The sequence below is a fragment of the Cetorhinus maximus genome, chromosome 5 (genome assembly GCF_964194155.1).
Source record: "Cetorhinus maximus chromosome 5, sCetMax3.hap1.1, whole genome shotgun sequence".
Taxonomy (NCBI): domain Eukaryota; kingdom Metazoa; phylum Chordata; class Chondrichthyes; order Lamniformes; family Cetorhinidae; genus Cetorhinus; species Cetorhinus maximus.
Window position 1 is genome coordinate 51,310,913 of NC_135883.1, and position 15,904 is coordinate 51,326,816.

At 42.5% G+C, this 15,904-nt stretch overlaps 1 protein-coding gene across 1 annotated transcript in view; it reads left to right on the plus strand.

Annotated features, from left to right (window-relative positions):
- LOC144680645 (regulating synaptic membrane exocytosis protein 1-like) overlaps positions 1 to 15,904 on the plus strand; it is a 704,348-nt gene that overhangs the window by 243,976 nt on the left and 444,468 nt on the right. The window contains exon 15 of the mRNA XM_078541863.1: positions 13,170 to 13,232. Within this exon, the coding sequence (XP_078397989.1) occupies positions 13,170 to 13,232 (63 nt within the window). The remainder of the gene's footprint in view (positions 1 to 13,169; positions 13,233 to 15,904) is intronic.

Here is a 15,904-nt window from a genome sequence, read left to right on the forward strand (position 1 = left end):
CTGCTCCCAGTGGCATGGGCGTCATGGAGGGGCTGAGCGGACAATATGGCGAGAATAAAATTTGGTGAAACCAGATTGCAATCATCCACTCCACCCATCAATGGCAGGCTGCGTCTCCCACTACCACAAGTCAGGAACCTAATTTCAATACTTTAGCATCTCATTATAAGCCCTGCTCACCAGAATCAGCCACCCACGCTGGATCATCCGGGCAAGTAGACGTGATTGCACACCAACACATTTCACAGCTGTACGTAAGCGACCTGCACCTGGCGAGCTGCACTTTGAGGTTTGTTTGCGTACCTTGCTTCGGTCAGCACTCGCGGTCATCAGCGCCAGGCTTCGCAGGCAGCACCACATCAATTTTAGAGGGGCTTCTGGACAGAGCAGCCATAAGGTGAGGGTGGCTTTTCAATGGCTGCAGGGCTGTGGCTTGTTTGGGGAAGTGGGAGAAGTGGCCTCACGCAAGGGAAGAGGCTGTAGGGCGAGGGCATTACTGGGGAAGTGGGGTATCCTAGGGTATGTGTGGGCGCATGTGTTGATCTGTGCAAGTGACCTCAAGATGATGAGGGCTGAGGAGGAAGTCTCCAGAGGAGATGAGGCCAGATGGATATGTGAGAGAGAGTGAGTGGTGATATCCCTTGAGCTGGCAGTGAGTAAGATGCCAGTGAATGTGTGATGGGCTTGTGAGTGTGTGAGTTTAAAGTAATAAGATGGTTGATTTACCCTAACGGCATGGATGAGATCATTCATCCTCTTTCTGCACTGGATGGCCAACCTCTCCTGTGCAGCGTTGGCACTGACCATCACTGCTACTGCCTCCCAAGCTGTAGTGGCGCGATTGCTGGATCTCCTGTGGCCAGAGTGGTGATGGAGGACATCATGGTGGGCCTCCAAAAGCCATTCCAGTGATGGGTCACTGAACTCTTCTTGGCTTTCAGGGCCATGTCTTCACTGGAGCAGTCCTGGGCTGCAAGCATTGAGAACTGTGTGCACCCGGAGTGAGGAAACGGTGTGATAACAGTGTGGTGGGCTATTCAGAGGCTGCCCGCCAGCGAGACGGCGTGTTTCCTGTGGCTGCATAATTAATGAGGCGGGAAGCAGACAATACAGTACAAAAACCCGCCATTGTGGCCAGCGGGTAAAACTTGGAAGTATTATGATCCATGAATTGTTAAACCATTTTGTTAAACCTCAAAAGTACATAGACAGGCTGGTGGAATGGGCAGGTAAGTAGCAGATGAAATTTAATGCAGAGAAGTGGGAAGTGATTCATTTTGGTAGGAAGAACATTTTTAAAAATTCATTCATGGGATAAGGGCATCGCTGACTAAGACAGCATGAATTGCCCAGCCCTAATTGCCCTTGAGAACTGAGTGCCTTGCTAGACCATTTTAGAAGGTATTTAAGAGCCAACCACATTGCTGTGGGTCTAGAGTAATATGTAGGCCAGTCCAGGTAAAGATGAAAGATTTCCTTTCCTGAAGAACATTAGTGAACCCGATGGGTTTTCTCAGCAGTCGACAATGCTTTCATGGTCATCGTTTGACTTTTAATTCCAGATTTTTATTGAATTCAAATTTCACCACCTGTCATGGTGGCATTTGAATCCAGGTCCCCAGCGCATTACCCTGGGTCTCTGGATTACTAGTCCCATGACAATAGACATGGAGATACAATATAAAATAAAGGGCACAGTTCTAAATGGGGTGCAGAAGCAGAGCGACCTGGGAGTATATGTGCACAAAGGTGGCAGGACAGGTTGAGTGCAGTTAAAAAAGCATATGGTATTCTAGACTTTATTAATAGGGACTTGTGAATAAAATGCTGCTTTTCTGCAGATATGAATGTCTCACATTCAGGGAGAAGTGCTTTGGTCAAGTCTGTGCTCTTGAAGAAATCCCGGAGGGCACTGAGGCATCATATAAGCCCATCTGAGACAGAATTTAATTCAGGAAATATGATATATTACAAAAGACAGAGTCATAGGAAATTATAAGACTTAGGGCAGAATTTTGCCGTCGGCGAGTAGGGGGCAGGGCCCGCTCGCCGACGCGTAAAATGATGTGGGATGACATCGGGCGGAACCCCCGACGTCATCCCACCTCATTTAAATTTTCAGGAAGGCGGGGGCGCAGCAAAATCAGCTGCGCACCCGCCGACCTGTCAATGGCCAATTGAGGCCATTGACAGGATCAATTATACAATTAAAAGACCTGCCCGTCCAACCTTAAGGTTGGCGGGCAGGCCAGGAGTCCCGGTGGCAAATAGAGAAAACATGAAACCTCATCTACAGGCGGGATGAGGTTTCATGCGAGGTTTTAAAAAGTTTAATAAAGTTACAGTGTAAATTATGAACATGTCCCATCTCATTGTCACATGAGGGGGACGTGTTGGGGAATTTTTTTTTCTATTTTTAATCTTTTTCAAAGTGTAAGCGATCTCCCTGAGGCAGCACTTAGCCTCAGGGAGATGTGCGCTCTTTAGTGTGCATGCGCGAAAGAGCGCACTCTCGCTTTTGGGGAATCCCCTCTGCCCGCACAGGAAGCACATAGTGCTTCCCGCCGGGCGTCACGCTGGGTGGGCCTTAATTGGCCCGCCCACATAAAATGGTGGTGCGGCCTGCTTCTCCGGCAGGGATCGTCTCCCCACCCACCGAAGATTGGGTCGGGCCTGCCCGCCCGACAGGCAGAGAATTCTGCCCAATGGGTTGTGATGGTAAGACAACACTTAAACATGACAATAAAATTAATAAGGTTCATTCTTCATGATTAATTAGAATTAATTAGACTGTCTCAGACTGGGCAGCTGATAGAAGTAAATGAGACATCTTGCACCTCAAATACTCTGTTTTGTGATGAAGATGCTGAAGAACAGAGTACAGTAGATTAAGATCTGGATAGTGATCGTGACACACAGGACAGAGTTATCATATCCAAATATACATTACCCTCTCTGGACAAGAAAGCACAGAGCAAGGATGATAGTGAACACGGAAGTGGTTTTTGTTTCAGAAAACGATGACGTACCAGAGGAAAACTCTCCAATAGTGCAAGAGGAAGGTCTCGCAGTAGTCGATCTGGAAGACACAGAACTGCATGTCGAGGCTCTGGTTTGAATAGATTAGACAATGAAACAGATGAAGACCACATCCTCATGATGGTGAAGATTTGTTAACTTCCAATAAACTTGAGGATAAATTAATAAGAAAGGCAAAACAATGGGAATGGGATAGTTGGAGAGAGCGTGGAGTTTATTCTGAAGTACCAGATAGGTGGAAACCAACTTTGTCCTGAAATTGTTCCTGCAGATGGGACATATAAAGCTAAAATCACGCTAGTTACTAGGGATTTTGAAGACTTATTAGGTGATACAGATGTTGGAGTGGACTTTCCCACAGCTGGAAAAATAACCTTGAAAATCATGTTAGCTCTTTTGGCCGCACATTCACGGAAGTGGAAATGTATCAATGTAAAAGCCAGGTTTCTGCAGGGTGATCACATCAATAATCCTATATAGCGTGTGCTACCCCCATCTCAGTTAATCATACCAAGTCATCAGAGAAAGATAATGTTATACCTGAAGAAGAATCAGAGCAATTGTGAAGTTGATTGGTCATTTGATCTGGTTGTGCGCCCAGGCTTGACCAGATGCTAGTTTTAATTTGTTGGAGTTAAGTATTATGATGAAAAACCCAAAATCAAGAATGTTTTAAGGGCAAATAAAACATTTTTAAAATTAAATCTAGAGAAATGCATGCTTAAATTCTCATCCTTAAATGACCCAAAGAAAATGTGATGCTTTATATGCTAATCTTTCTGATGAGTATTTGAGTGCAGCTGGTTTCATCATATTTTTGATGGGTGAGAATAGGAAATGTTGTCCTTTCGCTTGGGAAGCTGAGAAAATAATAAGGGTTGCTCAAAGTACTTTGGCTGCTGAAACACTTGCTTCTCATTATTTATTTAATATTTGACTGGAGGTACATACAGATATCACTCCTTAAGCTGTTCAATTCAAACCATGAAATCTAACTAGAAGCAATAGTCAGTGATCGACTCTCCGGATAGGGAAACTAGCTTCTTGATTCTGCTATAAACTGGGTGGCATCACAGCATAGAATATTGAAACATTCATGCGGTGTGGCTGATCAGGATTCCCCTTTCCCCACCCCTGCCAAGACCACTGCTGGCCAATGTTTCCCAGCTGCTATGCACAGATGACAATGGGGGAGCATGACACGTGTTACAGGAGATTTCCCATCCTAATCACCATTTCCTGTGCCCCCAGGGAATTGTGCTAAGGTTCAGTGTCGTCCTGCTAATGTGGGGAGGACTTCAGCAGACTCTTCTCCCTCTAAGCTGCATCAACACTTACCTCCAAGATCATATATTTGGCTTCCTGTAATAGCTGCAATTCAAAAGAATCTGCAGAAATTTGCAGTGGAAAACAGAGGAGAGAACCTCTCTCCTTTGGTTAGAGATCACCAGTTAATGGGTAGTACAGCATAGTTTGCTATATTCCAAAGAACACTAAATTAGACTGGCAAACACAAAATCATGGAAAACTGTGCTCCTGCTAGTCAGATCACAGAATCACAGGGTTATAACGGTGCAGAAGGAGGCCATTTGGCCTATTGTGTTTGCACGATGATTAAGAAGGTAAAATAAACCTGCTTGTTGCTTTAAAATGGCATTACCTCAGTAGTGTGCTCATCACTTTACCTTCCAGCAAATAAACGAAAGACTTGAGAGTGCATGTGCACAATGACAATTTCCAGTGTAGGCTACAATAGGCGACAATAGATTTCATTGTCAAGACTCCCTGTAGTTGAGCTTAAAAGGTAAACTTCTTACTGGTGGAGATGTCATGTCCATGTGGTGAGACTCCATCTGAAAATACATTTCACCATAAAATTTGTAACAGGCTGACTATTGAAATAGAAGAGGGATGTTTACGTTTGAAGAAAAGCAAAATACTGTGGATGCTGAAAATCTAAAATAAAAATAGAAAATGCTGGAATACTCAGTTAGTCTGGTAGCATCTGTGGAGAGAGAAACAGCTAATGTTTCAGGTCTGTGATCTTTCATCAGAAGTGAGAAAAGTTAGAAATGTAATAGGTTTTGAGCTAGTGAGGGGGTAGGGTAGGAATAAGAACAAAATGAAAGGTCTGTGATAGGGTAGTGGGCAGGAGAGATTAAATGACAAAAGCTGCAAAAGGTGCAAAGCCAAAGGGAATGCACATGGAGTAAGGAAACAAAAGATGTATCCAGAGAAGGTGTGAATGGCAGGATAATTTCCATCCAAATGCAAAGTAAAGGAATTCAGAGAGAAATGAGAAATAAAAACAAGGCAGCAAAGAGAGACAAACAAAATAGTTATGATATAAAATTTTTGAACTCAGTGTTGAGTTTGGAAGGCTGTAATGTGCCTAGTCAAAAGATGAGACAACTATAGCAGATGAGGGACTGAGAGGTCAGAGTTGGAGCAAGGTGGAGAATTAAAATGACATGCAACTGGAAGCTTGGGGTCATGTTTGCACACTGAACAGAGGTGTTCCACAAAGAATCACCCAGTCTACATCTGGTCTGTCCTGTGTAGAGGAGACTTAGGGGTTGCCTATTCACAAATCTTTGTCAGGATTTGGTGTTAAGAAAGCGTATGGGATAATTGGCTTTGTGAATATGGGCATTGAATACAAAATCAAGAAAAATCAGGCTAAACCTCCACAAATCACTAGCTTGGCCTCAGCCAGGGTGTTGTGTAAAATTCTGGGTACTCGACTTTAGGGAGGATATGAAGCCTTTAGAAAGGGTAAAGAGGAAGTTTACCAGGATGATGCTAGGTTTGAGAAACTTCAGTGAATATGCAGAGTTTGGAGAAGCTGGTGTTGCTCTCCATAGAAGAGATTTAATTGCAATGTTGAAAATTGAGGGGTTTTCATAGAGTAATTAGGAAGAGACTGCTTTCTCTTGTAAGTGGGTCAGCAATCGGAGGGCATAAATTTAAAATAATTAGAAGAAATTGCTTCACACAAAATAGGGCCTGGAATTAACAATCTACAATGCTGGTGGAATCAGATTCCATAGGAACTTTTAAAAAGTCATTGGGCGTTTACTTGAAGAGAACTAATTTATAGGGTTATGGGGGAAAAGTCAGTGTGTGCAACTGAATTGGAAAGCTCTTTCAAAGAGCTGACACAGGCACAATAGGCTGAATTGCTTCATTCTCTGCTGTAAGTTGTATGATTCTATAACAGTTCAGACTATAGAAAATATTTCCCAAATGACGTAGTGCAAAAAAAAACTTTCCTATTGGAGAGTTGCTGCAGAGCTGGATATTTCACCCCTGAATTTGCCAGCCCTGTGGTTGGTAGATTGCATGGTAGCACCTTGTATGGTAAGTTCTGCTCTGGAAGATTCACCTAGGTCAGCATTAGAAACAAAGAAACATAGAAAATAGGAGCAGGAGTAGACCATTCGGCCCTTTGAGCCTGCTCCGCCATTCATTATGATCGTGGCTGATCATCCAACTCAATAGCCTGCTCCTGTTTTCTCCCCATATCCTTTGATCCCTTTTGCCCCATGAGCTATATCTAACTCTTTCTTGAAAACATACAATGTTTTGGCCTCAACTACTTTCTGTGGTAGCGAATTCCACAGACCTCATCACTCTCTGGGTGAAGAAATTTCTCCTCATCTCATTCCTAAACGGTCTACCCCGTATCCTCAGACTGTGACCCCTGGTTCTGGACTCCCCCACCATCGGGAACATCCTTCCTGCATCTACCCTGTCTAGTCCTGTTAGAATTTTATAGGTTTCTATGAGATCCCCCCTCATTCTTCTGAACTCCAGTGAATATAATCCTAACCGACTCAATCTCTCCTCATATGTCAGTCCTGCCATCCCAGGAATCAGTCTGGTAAACCTTTGCTGCACTCCCTCGACAACAAGAACATCCTTCCTCAGATAAGGAGACCAAAACTGCACACAACAGTCCAGGTGTGGTCTCACCAAGGCCCTGTACAATTGCAGCAAGACATCCCTGCTCTTGTACTCGAATCCTCTGGCTATGAAGGCCAACATACCATTTGCCTTCTTTACCGCCTGCTGCACCTGCATGCTTACCTTCAGCGACTGGTGTACGAGAACACCCAAGTCTCATTGTACATTCCCCTCTCTCAATTTATAGCCATTCAGATAATAATCTGCCTTCCTGTTTTTTGCTACCAAAGTGGATAACCTCACATTTATCCACATTATACTGCAATTGCCATGCATTTGTCCACTCATTCAGCTTGTCCAAATCACACTGAAGCATCTCTGCATCCTCCTCACAGCTCACCCTCCCATCCAGCTTTGAGTCATCTGCAAATTTGGAGATATTACATTTAGTTCCCGCATCTGAATCATTAATATATATTGTGAATAGCTGGGGTCCCAGCACCGATCCCTGCGGTACCCCACGAGTCACTGCCTGCCATTCGGAAAAAGACCCGTTTATTCCTACTCTTTGTTCCCTGTCTGCCAACCAGTTTTCTACCAATCTCAATACACTACCCCTAATCCCATTCGCTTTAATTTTACACGCTCATCTCTTATGTGGCACTTTGTCGAAAGCCTTCTGAAAGTCCAAATAAACCACATCCACTGGCTCCCCCTCATCAACTCTACTAGTTACATCCTCAAAAAATTCCAGTAGATTTGTCAAGCATGATTTCTCTTTCGTAAATCCATGCTGACTCTATCTGATTCTGCCACTGTTTTCCAAGAGCTCAGCTATTAAATCTTTTATAATGGACTCTAGAATTTTCCCCACTACCGACATCAGGCTGACTGGTCTATAATTCCCTGTTTTCTCTCTACCTCCCTTTTTAAATAGTGGGGTTACATTAGCTACCCTCCAATCTGTAGGGACTGTTCCAGAGTCTATAGAATCTCGGAAGATGACCACCAATGCATCCACTATTTCTAGGGCCAATTCCTTAAGTACTCTGGGATGTAGATTATCAGGCCCTGGGGATTTATCGGCCTTCAATCCCATCAATTTCTCCAACACCATTTCCCTACTAATACTGATTTCTTTCAGTTCCTCCCTCTCACTAAACCCTGTGTTCCCCAACATTTCTGGTATGTTATTTGTGTCCTCCTAAGTGAAGACAGAACCAAAGCATGTATTTAGTTGGTCAGCCAATTCTTTGTTCCTCATTATAAATTCCCCTATTTCTGACTATAAGGGACCTACATTTGTCTTTACCAATCTTTTTCTCTTCACATACCTATAGAAACTTTTACAGTCAGTTTTTATGTTCCCCACAAGCTTACTCTCGTACTCTATTTCCCCTGCTTAATCAATCCCTTGGTCCTCCTTTGCTGAATTCTAAACTGCTTCCAATCCTCAGATCTGTTGTTTTTTCTGGCCAATTTGTATGCCTCTTCCTTGCATCTAATAGTATCTCTAATTTCCCTTGTAAGCCATGATTTGGCCACCTTTCCTGTTTTACTTTTGCGCCAGACTGGAATAAACAATTGTTGCAGTTCACCCATGCGCTCTTTGAATGTTTGCCATTGCCTATCCACCGTCATCCCTTTAAGTAATGTTTCCCAATCCATCATAGCCAACTCGCGCCTCATACCGTCGTAGTTTCCTTTTTTAAGATTCGGACCCTAGTCTCAGAATCAACTACGTCACTCTCCATCTTGATGAAGAATTCTATTATATGGTTACTCATCCCCAAGGGGCCTCAAATAACTAGATTGCCAATTATTCCTTTCTCATTACACAATACCCAGTCTAGGGTGGCCTGTTCTTTAGTTGGTTCCTCAACGTATTGGTCCAGAAAACCATCCCGGAATTCCTCCTCTACGGTATTGTTACTAATTTAGTTTGCCCAATCTATATGCAGATTAAAGTCACCCATAATTACAGATGTTCCTTTATTGCATGCATCTCTAATTTCCTGTTTAATGCCATTCCCAACATCAGCACTACAGTTTAAATACAACCCCCACTAACATTTTTTGTTCCTTAGTGTTTCTCAGCTCTACCCATACAGATTTTACATTGTCAGAGCTAATATCTTTCCTCACTACTGTGTTAATTTCTTCTTTAACCAGTAATGTAACTCCACCGCCTTTTGCTTTTTGCCTGTCCTTCCTAAATACTGAATACCCCTGGATGTTCAGTTCCCATCCCTGGTCACCCTGCAGCCATGTCTCCTTAATCCCAACTATATCATACATGTTTACATCTTTTTGTGCGGTTAATTCATCCACTTTATTGCAAATGCTCCTCGCGTTAAGGCACAAAGCCTTAAGGCTTGTTTTTTTAACATTACTTGTCCTGTTCCCACTATTTTTCACTGAGACTGGCCCTTGATTTCTTTGCCTATCACTTTTCTTATTCCCCTTTCTGCCTTTTGTTCTTGTCCTTGATTCCCCTTCCTCTGACTCCTTGCATAGGTTCCTAACCCCCTGCCATTTTAGTTTAAACGCTCCCCAACCACTCTAACAAATATTCCCCCTAGGCATCAGTCCCAATTCTGCCCAGGTGTAACCCGTCCAGTTTGTACTGGTCCCACCTCCCCCAGAACCGATCCCAATAACTCAGGAATCTGAAACCCTCCCCCTCACACCATCTCTTCAGCCACGTATTCATCCGGTATACTCTGCTATTTCTACTCTGACTAGCACGTGACACTGGTAGTAATCCTGAGATCACTACCTTTGAGGTCCTACTTTTCAACTTACTTCCTAACTCCCTATATTCCGCTTTTAGGACCTCATCCCTTTTTTTACCTATGTCGTTTGTACCAATGTGTACCACAACCACTGGCTGTTCACCCTCCCCCTTCAGAATGTCCTGTAGCCGCTCTGAGACATCCTTGACCCTAGCACCAGGGAGGAAACATACCATCCTGGAGTCTGGTTTGCGACCACAGAAACGCCTATCTATTCCTCTTACAATTGAATCCCCTATAACTATTACATTCCCACACTTTTTACTCCTCCCCTGTGCAGCAGAGCCAACCATGGTGCAATGAATTTGGCTGTTCCTGCTTTCCCCTGAGAGGCCATTCCCGCCAACAGTATCCAAAGTGGTATATCTGTTTTGCAAGGGAATAGCCACAGAAGATTCCTGCACTGCCTGCCTAGTCCTCTTGCTCTGCCTGGTGGCCACCCATTCCCTTCCTGCCTGTGGACCCATAGCCTGCGGTGTGACCACCTCTCTATACGTGCTATCTATGATACTCTCTGCCTCACGGATGCTCCATAGTGTCCCCGGCCGCCGCTCCAGCTCCGAAACCCAGGTTTCCAGGAGTTGCAGATGGAGACATCTCCCGCTCACTTGCTGGCCCCGGGCACTGGAAATGTTCCTGGCTTCCCACATAGAGCAGGAGGAGCACACCACGGCTTTGAGCTCTCCTGCCATGACTTACCCCTTTAAATTAAATTAAACCTTTTGGAAGATACTTAACAACAAAAAATATCAATTACTCTAGGCCCTTTCTTCCCTGCTCCTCATTGTTACAGAATATAGCCGTTACAAACGATGAACCACAAAATAAGACCTTAAAAACTATAAGCGATAAAAGTAGTAAATACTTACCTGACCGTACTCACGGTACTCAAAGGATCACCTCGTTCCCTCCTCACCGAACTCCCTCAGTCACTAAACCCCAACTTAAGCACTCTACGGCAGCCCAAAGCAGCACTCCAGTGCAGACAAAATGAGCACTGTAAGATGGCCTGTTTTTATACTTTCTGAATCTAGCCTCTGAAAACCTGTTTAAGCCAGTTATCTAATTAACTAGTTGTAGCTGCAAGCAGAGCCTGTATAAGCCCTGTTTTAAAGCTGGCCTAAAACTCACCTTCTTCCAACCCAAACAGAAACTTTTAGTTAATTACTAAATTAAAGAAAGACTAGACTTTAGATAGAAATTAACCCTTAAATTCTCTGTCAGCAATCTCCAACTTAAGCACTCTATTGCAACCCAAAGCAGCACTCCAGTGCAATGCATTGCACAGCTTGGACAGACGGGAAAGTTGTATTACAGCATTCCATTTGCACCTGCAGTCATGATTGAAAATCTTGTGAAACCAGTCACTGTCAGGCTGTCAAAGAACAGATTTTGAAAAGAAAGAAGGATTTAAGAACATAAGGTGAAATTGCTCTGTTCAATTTTAGTAAAGTTCACGTGAGTGGAACTGGCCAAATGCAGCTCCTAATTCATGTTATCTTGTTTGATAAAATAGTAAATGCAGAAATTTCAACCTGACAGTACCTGATAGGATGGCGTGGGGTTGCAGGGGGGTGGGATTGGGGTGGCGCTGGGTGGGTGGTGGGTGCACATACGATCATTCCTAAACCTGTCTAAAGCAAAGTGAATGACAAAGACATTACCTAAAGCTGATACTACTGTTCAATGGATCAGAACAGAATCTCAATGTATAAATATATGGTCTATTTGGATCTGTGAGCCTTCTCTATACTTTTGATGTAGATTTAATGTGAGCTGATTGTGTTATGAAGATGTGTGTATCAGGAGAATTAATTTTACTGTTTTCATGATCTGGAATACATTGCCTGAAGCAGATTAATAATAACTTTCAAAAGGGAATTGGATATATAATTGAAAAGAAAAATCATCTCAGGGCTATGGGGAAAAGAAGAGGAGAATAGAATTAATGCGATTTCTCTTTCAAAGAGCCAGCAGAGAAGATGGGCCTAATGGCCTCCTCCTAGGCTGTATATGTATTTGCTTTGTTAAGTATTACAATGCAACAGTATTGAGGCCTGTAAACAACAGTTTCCGCCAATCGTTTGTGCCAATGCTTCTCATTAAAGTCCTTCGGGTCTCCCATTTAGATTGTATGGGTGAAGGGACAATATTATAATGGTTAGCTGATCATATGCTGAGCTTTTCTGAAAGCAGACATATTAATTTAAAATTAATAACAGCACATCATCAGGTTCACACATCCCTCCATCAAACCCAGTCCATTTTCACCTCTAATCATATTTTGTTCTTAACAAGTATGAAGGGGGCAGAAGGGAGTGATCTGTGAGGCACTGAAATTCTTCCCTGTAAAAGTCAGATTTCAGACTCTCTGGCTTGGCTTGATGACCACTGCGCTGGTGCTAGATTTCAAATTCTGCACAGCGAGTGCTTCTCTAGTTAACCAGGCAAAGTGACAGAAAACTCCTGATGTAATCCAAATAGCAAACGATTTATGACTGGATTTGACAGATTTTCTGAAATACCATCTTGTTGTGAGCAGGTTTATTTCAAACAAAAGGAGGAATAGTTGCTTTTGAAGGTTGAGCTACAATTTATAGCCGAACTTTAATTTTAGTACTGGGATTGAATAAATGCTGTCCTTTCAAATCACACCTTTAATATCCTTGTTTGTTTTTCTCAAGTAGAAAACGTAAGGACCAAATTTTATGAATAATGTTTATTTGGCAAATATTGTTATTTATTATTGTAGGTAAATTGCAATTATGTTACAGTCCACCATCTCAACAGAACAGAAGAGGCAAACCATATACTGTAGCTGATCTGTTGCCCTGGTGAGGGCATTGGATATTTACACTGAGCTCCTGTTGAGAGGATGGACTGGTTTAAATGTAGACCTGCGGGTGAATTTACATCAGTGCATTAACTCCTTGCTGTCTCCACACTTACACTGCTGCACTATGCTAGTGATTATTATTTTTTTTTAATTGTTAGGAAATAAATTAACATGCACAATTCTGAGCCTAATGGGACATGGTTTCCAAAGTGGGACATCCTTTTATTTTGCCCTTGCTTTCTGACCTGGGATGAAAGGTTCCTATAACGTTGGGCCATTTGATTCTTCTGCATGGAGAATGGAATGGCTCTAGATGAGCAGTTAAATTAAACAGAACATATTAATCATTGAATTATCTTGTGGCTGTTCTGTACTTGGAGCCATGATGCATTTAAATGCATTTTCTCTACAGCATTAATAAATATTGGCCTGTTAGTTTTCAGATTTTAAGTGCTTGTGTCATTGTATCATGTAAAATGAAAAGGTTTTGATTTGTTCACTATCAGTAGCATCTTCATCAGATCTCACTTTCTTTTTCATTGCTCCATCTTTTCTCCTCACTTCATTGCTCCCCACTCATCATGTCTGTGCAGCGAGTTCCTTATGCTGCCCAGAGCAAAGCGAGGAAGGAGTGCAGAGTGCCTGTATACTGCCAGGTAAATATAGCAGCCTAACAACATTCAAGACATCCTTCTCATTCTGTAAGTGAAGGTAACCTGTGAATGAGCTTTTTAACATTGGTTTAGTATTTTTATTGTAATAATGGTTTTCAGTTGCAAAATATGTACAGTTTATTGACAGACATCCTGTTATGTTATAAAAACAGCTACAATTTATGTTTCTGCTATTCTGTCTTTCATCTTCATGGTGAATAATATTGAGTGGCAATCATTTTCATAGTTTGTATTTGGTGTGCTCAACAGCTTTTGACAATACTACTAAGATATAAATTAAATTTACTAAAACAAAATTTCAGCTACATGATCCACCCTAATCAGCTGTTAGTTTATCACAACATGTACCTGTGATCACCTTCCTAACATTGCTTCACGTTTAGAGCATATCCCTGTAAGATGTTAGATCTGACCCTTTATTTAAAAAATCACTGCAATGTAAACACACCATGGCATGCTATGTCCTTTTGCATTTAACCCACTGTTAATGGTATCTTCATTAATACAGAATCAGCTGGGCATTGCTGAAAGCTGCACTCATGAGTAATTCACAAAAAAGGATGTTGATCTCAAAGTGTTTTTATTGAGAAAGTAATCAATTTTCTCTGAACTGTTTCCCTTTAAAAGCAAGATTGATTCCCATTAAACCAAATAGCTGTTTTGAAAATGTGCAGCAAGAAATGAGATTTTCAGTCCATGTTATGGACTAAACCAGCTCCTTGCATCAATTCTCAGCCTCTCCGAGCACTGCCATTTGACATTAGTCCTCCCTTTTGGATCTTACCAGGCTAAGTTGAGTTTGTGGCCCATCTGTACAAACTAAAAATGCATCTACAACAGGGATGAGCTGTACAGGACCTTTATGAATATCAAGGAATATCATGGCCAGATCCACAAAGCAGCAAGTGTGACTTTACTGGGGCATTTTACTATATTGCATTTAGGGATTGTTCATTATTTGGTCCAAAGGGTATTTTCTTATAATTCTGTTTTGATGTGAAGTTAGGAGTTTTAATTCACAAATGACTGCAGTTGCTGAAGTAGTGGTTACAGCAGCTAGGTACTAGGTGCCAACACTGAAAATAGCAACCCACAGTGCCACCTCATATGTGGCACTTGTGGCAGAACCTGCCACTCTTGGATTAGTCTCTTATGTTTTAAGTCAGATACTATTTCTGGTAAGTCTACACTGCCTTCCCTCCAAGTTCAATATACCCTCCCAATATCAGTTTCCTTGTTGCCATGCCAATCTCTCCCTCTATAGTAACAATTCCATGGAAGGGTCAAGGGTGACTAGAGCTAGGTGTCATCAGCGGTCATGTAGAAACTGACTGCATGTTTGCAAATAACATTGTCAAGAGACAAATGATGAGGAACAAGAACGAAAGGTGACTCCAAGACTTTGAAGATGTTGGTTCCTGAAGAGGAGCAGCTTGTAGAAATGTTTTGGCTATAGTTGGTCAATTAGTAAGAGTGGAAAAGGCTATTGAACTGGACAATTGAGGAGAAACGTTCAAGATGGATGGTGTGGTCAACCATGTCAGAGGTTGCACAGAAGTGACTGAGGACAGGGAACCATATGCAACGTCAACAACAGCAACTTTTATTTACATAGCACCCTTAGGATGATAAAATGTCCCCAGGAGCATTATCATACAAAGTTTGACACTGAACCACATAAGGAGATGACCAAAAGCTTGCTCAAAGAGGTAGGTTTTAAGGAACATTTTAAAGGAGGAAAGCAAAGCAGAGAGGTTTAGGGAGGGAATTTCAGAGCTTGGGGCCCAGACAGCTGAAAACATGGCCCCAAGTGATGGAGCGATAATACTCATGAGGCAATAACTGAAGGAGCACTGATATCTCAGAGTGGGACTGGAGGAGATTACAGAAATAGGGAGGGGCACGGTCATGGAGGAATTTGAAAACAAGAATGAGAGGCCTCTTCCTGTGCTTTCACTTTTCTATGGTTCTAAATTGACCAATTGTTTAATCAAGAGCCAGTGTAGGTCAGGAAGTATAGGGCTGATAGGTGAACAAGATTTGGTGCGATTTAGGTCATGGGCAGCAGAGTTTTGATGTTGGAGGGTAGAACGTGGGATGCCAGCTAGAAGTGTGTTGGAATAGTCAGCTAGTATCAGGACTAGGAAGCGAAGTTGGGTGGTCAACAGCTTACTGATAATGGAATCATGGGAGCAGGCAATACTTGAGCTTTCAATGGGCATGGCGAAAAGCTAGAGACAGGGGACTGAGATTACGACGTACAGTTCACATTAGGGATTTTCCTTGTTATTGTCCCTCATATTGTATGACTAGTAATGGACAGTAAAGGTAGGCTGCTGATGGTAAGTGACAGTGGGCTCACTAACAGGGGAGACTGATGATGGTGAATCTAGAATGGAGTCTCATGCTGACCCAAAATCTGTAAAGGTAGATGAAAAATAACAAGGCGCTTTAAGGTTATGCAAAATTTACCCTGTGAAACATGCTGGTAGTTCTTCACATCTCTCCTGTCTCTAGTCTCTGTGCCCTCCAATCTCTCTTTCCTGAACAACTCATTTAGCTCCACCTCATTTAGAATGGGTTTTTCCGTGATTAGGGACCTCCACTGGTGTGATGTTGATTCATGCTGTTTTATGTGAATGTTTGTATTAAAC